The 5767-nt window shown below is 46.7% G+C and overlaps 1 protein-coding gene across 1 annotated transcript; it reads right to left on the bottom strand.

Moving 5' to 3' along the window:
• Positions 1-348: 348 nt before the first annotated feature.
• LOC122935384 lies at positions 349-3203 on the bottom strand. The gene is made up of 3 exons (XM_044291154.1): positions 3023-3203; positions 2335-2488; positions 349-1021 (listed from the first exon to the last, which is right to left on the bottom strand). Exons 1-3 carry the CDS (start codon positions 3201-3203, stop codon positions 349-351), a joined length of 1008 nt encoding a protein of 335 aa, XP_044147089.1.
• Positions 3204-5767: the final 2564 nt, after the last annotated feature.

Genomic DNA, 5767 nt, shown 5'->3' with positions numbered 1-5767 from the left:
TGCTTTGGTCTAAATTTAGTTAGACTATTTCATCTTTAAACTTCGAGTATTTTGTCCATAAAATTTTCTAATACCTCATCTTGAAAGTTATTAAATTTAAAGGATGCGGTGCATCTTAATAAAGTGTTGAATTTGGAGATACTGTGTGTGTGTTTTTTGGCATGATAGACAAAATGATAAGGTTAATGGTTTGTGGAATGTTTGAAAATAAAACCAGACACATTTTTAGTGCACCAAATAATTTTTAGAAAAACTATTCTGCACCAAAACAGGTTATGTACAATATTTTTTGCAAAAAAACACAACAAACAAAATTAAAACCGAAAAACCAACCCCAAAAAAAGAAAATTATAACTCAAAGAGGTCCTGAGTGAAAGACCCTGCCGGAAAGGAGGACCGTGGCCTTCCCTGAGCCTGCTGGGGTGGGACAGTGGGCAAACTGCCCTGGAAAATGCCCTGGCCTGCCCCTTGCATATGGCCGTGGGGTGGCCCGTACTGGGGGTGTGGGGCAAAGGAAGGCGCCTGAGTCGGTTGCCTTTCACGTCCAAATTGGCCGGCCATTTGGGGTTGCCCCTCATTTTCCAGATCCATCATCCAGTGGTTCAAACGACCCAGTATGTCCCCATGATTTGGGATGGCGAACATCTTCATGACAACAGCAATTGAAGCCACGCATGCATTGTGATCTGGTTCCGGCACTTTCTTCATAAGGGGCGCCAATCCCCGAAGCATTTTCTCCTCCACTCCGTCACTCCGCCTCTGTGCCAGAAAATCAATGACGCGTGCGTCAATAACCTCCCGACTCTCTGGCACAGAGGTGGAGGGAGGGACTTGGCGGTGGCGTCTTGGGTGTGGCTGCCTGACACGGGGTGGACTGGGTTCTTGCTGTTGCTGGCCCTGAGACGATTCCTCCGGCTCCTCTGCTGGCGTCGGTTCAGGACTTATTGCAGGGGAAAAAACTGCGGGTGTTTCACTCACATCGGAAGATGTCTCCCCAGAGGGTTCCAGACTGTCCACAGTACTGTTTTTCAAAGACATGTAAAAACTCAATTAGATATCTCTTTTCACATTTGACTGAAAAAAAACAGTGATATTAGGTGTGATCAGCCGTATACAGACACTATATATATGGAGTGGCTCGATACAACATAATGAAAGAGAATACGCAATAAACACATGCATCTATGTGAACAGTGCAATTCAAAATGTATTTCCAATATATAGGGCAAGATGGGTCACAACTGGTAAAGCGCTAATGGTAATGTAATGGTAAAACATGGTTTGATGGTTGAAGCAGTCCAGCGAAATAAGAGGAATACTCATTCCAGGCACCAAACCAGTGCGGATATTGACGCCATCTCACCAGTATGTGGCCTGCTTCAACCATACCAACATACAAGACGTAGGGTCTAACTGGTTGAACTTATTTTACAGCGAACTAATAACATGTACTGGGCCACAATTGTGCATGATGAGAGCAGTCATTCAGAGACGGCTGGTCAAGCCTAGAAGGAACATCATTGGATTCTTGGATTTTTGCATTGTACACAAACAAACCAAGGAATCAATGTTGGTCCTGGTGCCATACATTGAAAGCAATGTGAATGACGTGGCCAATACCAAATGGGGATCAAATTCCGACATGTCTGTTAAAAAAAGGAATCTATATGGGAACTATAAAAGCACCCGCTAATGTCAAAACTGATATACTAATCAGGACTCGCATTAATAAAACGGAAGACATGCAAATTTGGAGGTATAAATGACCTATCCCTATGAAAAGTTCCAAAGATTATCGTGGTATAAGACCAACAGGAGCCAAACACGCAGAACATCTGTATGATGAGATAATGCGTGCGGAGCGCACGTGGCCTGTCGTTTCTGAAATCCTTTCAATATTAAACACTTCTATGTTCTGGGACCTGGCCAAAATTGATGCAGCAGGAACCAAACACAGAGGGGGGTGCTATATGCGCACTACACGTGTCGTCTCATCATACAGCTCAGCAGCGGGTTTGAATGGGGGCAACCTTTCACATAAAGTGATGGACACAACCAACCACAGGCATGTGCAAACTGATGCCCACCATCTGATGCACAACGACAACTGCAAGCAGGACTGGTAAACTTACAGGTATTCAGGCATGCTTGGCGTGTGCCTTCTAAAAATGTGGGATTGTGACATTTTGTACATGGCTGCCCCACAGACAGTATATGCCTTCAATAGTCCAACAGAAATGAAGCCATTACTTTCGGGTACACATTAGGTGAGGCATCCACAATTGAAAGATTAAGCACAATGAGAAATGGATCAACAAATCATAATTTACTTACGGCCTCAAGTCCATTACGGGTCTGAGAAACTGCAACTGGGCAGTATATATGTACGGTCTCTTGCGTGAGGGACCCTCTCCACTACGGCCCTTGCTGGAGACCTCTCGCCGAAATTGGTCCCGGCAACTGGCCCAGCGAGTCTTGGTTTGTTTCACTGTTCATAATGAAGCAATAAACAAATAAAAAATTTAAAAGGATCCAAAGCATCCAGCATAAAATGACATTATTCAAAAAAAGGAGCAAATAGGGAATAACAAGGTACCAACAAAAAAGGACCGAATAAACAGCACATGGTACAGTCCAGCAGGTGTCTGGATACTAATGCAGACGAACAAGATGGAGGAGACTAGTCGTGTAAGCCTTGTGGCCCTAACTTTGAAAAATAAAGTGTCGGTCACAACTCTAAGATGCTCAAATACAAGGACATGTGTCTGGGACAAAAAGGGCACAAACATGTGATTATAAACATGAGAACTGTATGCCGGAGCAAAGGGAGGGACAGCCATTTACACTTAGAAATGGTGTTGTATGGAATGTAAAAGACGTCACTTTAACAAAGCATGTGCGGCCCTTTATGGAAAATGAAGCTGAACCGCACAGAAAACACTATTGTGAACTCAGGGTTAAAAACTAAATCGGGTTGCCATCCAGAGGGCACGCACAGCACAACTACATTGCTCACACTTACGTAAGTCAGCACGGCCTCTGCTATCGGCTTTCGCCCAATCGTTCTTGCGGAGGCTACGGGCCACCTGCTCCCACGCAGCATCCTTTCTGGTCCGATCCAGATAGAGATTGCTGCGGGTATCCCATATTTCAGGCCTCTCCTGGACCAGGGTGATGAGCTTATCCACATTCCACCTTGGCATTTTCTCAGTGAAAAATTAATGGCTGCCTCACCACACCGAGAGAAGCTTCCAGACACAGGTGGCTAGAAATTAGCAGAACCTGTGACCCTAAACTTCCTGTACATTTTTTTTTTCAATTTATTGCCACAACTTTTGCCAGACAGAGTGCCCATGGCAAATGAAATAAATAAAACGGGCGCGGACGCGGACGCGGGTGTCAAACGGGTGTGCAAACGTGTTTTTAACGGCCCCATTGACTTCAATGGGGCCGCGATCCGTTAGCCGTGAAAAAAATAGGACAGGTTATATTTTTTTCACGGCCTCGAAACACGGGTCACGGGCGCGGTGTAAAAACGGTGCACAAGCCGAGTTTTCAACGGCCCCATTGAAAGTCAATGGAGCCGCAGAAAAAAACGTCTAACGGCACAACGGCCACGGGTGCACACAACGGTCGTGTGCATGAGGCCTTAGAGTTGAGCGAACACCTGGATGTTCGGGTTCGAGAAGTTCGGCCGAACTTCCCGGAAATGTTCGGGTTCGGGATCCGAACCCGATCCGAACTTCGTCCCGAACCCGAACCCCATTGAAGTCAATGGGGACCCGAACTTTTCGGTACTAAAAAGGCTGTAAAACAGCCCAGGAAAGGGCTAGAGGGCTGCAAAAGGCAGCAACATGTAGGTAAATCCCCTGCAAACAAATGTGGATAGGAAAATGAATAAAAATAAAAATTAAATAAATAAAAATTAACCAAAATCAATTGGAGAGAGGTCCCATAGCAGAGAATCTGGCTTCACGTCACCCACCACTGGAACAGTCCATTCTCAGATATTTAGGCCCCGGCACCCAGGCAGAGGAGAGAGGTCCCGTAACAGAGAATCTGTCTTCATGTCAGCAGAGAATCAGTCTGCATGTCATAGCAGAGAATCAGGCTTCACGTCAGCCACCACTGCAACAGTCCATTGTCATAAATTTAGGCCAAGCACCCAGGCAGAGGAGAGAGGTCCCGTAACAGACAATCTGGCTACATGTCAGCAGAGAATCAGTCTGCATGTCATAGCAGAGAATCAGGCTTCACGTCACCCACCACTGCAACAGTCCATTGTCATAAATTTAGGCCAAACACCCAGGCAGAGGAGAGAGGTCCCGTAACAGACAATCTGGCTTCATGTCAGCAGAGAATCAGTCTTCATATCATAGCAGAGAATCAGGCTTCACGTCAGCCACCAATGCAACAGTCCATTGTCAAATATTTAGGCCCAGCACCCAGGCAGAGGAGAGAGGTCCCGTAACAGACAATCAGGCTTCACGTCAGCCACCAGTGCAACAGTCCATTGGCATATATTTAGGCCCAGCACCCAGGCAGAGGAGAGAGGTCCCGTAACAGAGAATCTGGCTTCATGTCAGCAGAGAATCAGTCTGCATGTCATAGCAGAGAATCAGGCTTCACGTCAGCCACCACTGCAACAGTCCATTGTCATAAATTTAGGCCAAGCACCCAGGCAGAGGAGAGAGGTCCCGTAACAGACAATCAGGCTTCACGTCAGCCACCAGTGCAACAGTCCATTGGCATATATTTAGGCCCAGCACCCAGGCAGAGGAGAGAGGTCCCGTAACAGACAATCTGGCTTCATGTCAGCAGAGAATCAGTCTTCATGTCATAGCAGAGAATCAGGCTTCACGTCAGCCACCAATGCAACAGTCCATTGTGAGATATTTAGGCCCAGCACCCAGGCAAAGGAGAGAGGTCCCGTAACAGACAATCAGGCTTCACGTCAGCCACCACTGTAAGAGTCCATTTTCATAAATTTAGGCCCAGCACCCAGGCAGAGGAGAGAGGTCCCGTAACAGACAATCTGGCTTCATGTCAGCAGAGAATCAGTCTTCATGTCATAGCAGAGAATCAGGCTTCACGTCAGCCACCACTGCAACAGTCCATTGTCATAAATTTAGGCCCAGCACCCAGGCAGAGGAGAGAGGTCCCGTAACAGACAATCTGGCTTCATGTCAGCAGAGAATCAGTCTTCATGTCATAGCAGAGAATCAGGCTTCACGTCACCCACCACTGTAACAGTCCATTTTCATAAATTTAGGCCCAGCACCCAGGCAGAGGAGAGAGGTCCCGTGACAGAGAATCTGGCTTCATGTCAGCAGAGAATTAGTCTGCATGTCATAGCAGAGAATCAGGCTTTACGTCACCCAACATTGGAACAGTCCATTGGCATATATTTAGGCCCCAGCACCCAGACAGAGGAGAGGTTCATTAAAATTTGGGTAGCCTCGCAATATAATGGTAAAATGAAAATAAAAATAGGATTGAATGAGGAAGTGCCCTGGAGTACAATAATATATGGTTAAGGGGAGGTAGTTAATGTCTAATCTGGACAAGGGACGGACAGGTCCTGTGGGATCCATGCCTGGTTCATTTTTATGAACGTCAGCTTGTCCACATTGGCTGTAGACAGGCGGCTGCGTTTGTCTGTAATGACACCCCCTGCCGTGCTGAATACACGTTCAGACAAAAATCGCTGGCCGCCGGGCAGGCCAGCACCTCCAAGGCATAAAAGGCTAGCTCTGGCCACGTGGAC

This window comes from Bufo gargarizans, chromosome 4 (genome assembly GCF_014858855.1).
Source record: "Bufo gargarizans isolate SCDJY-AF-19 chromosome 4, ASM1485885v1, whole genome shotgun sequence".
Taxonomy (NCBI): domain Eukaryota; kingdom Metazoa; phylum Chordata; class Amphibia; order Anura; family Bufonidae; genus Bufo; species Bufo gargarizans.
Note: the sequence above shows the minus strand (reverse complement) of the source record. Positions and strands in the feature narration are given on the sequence as shown.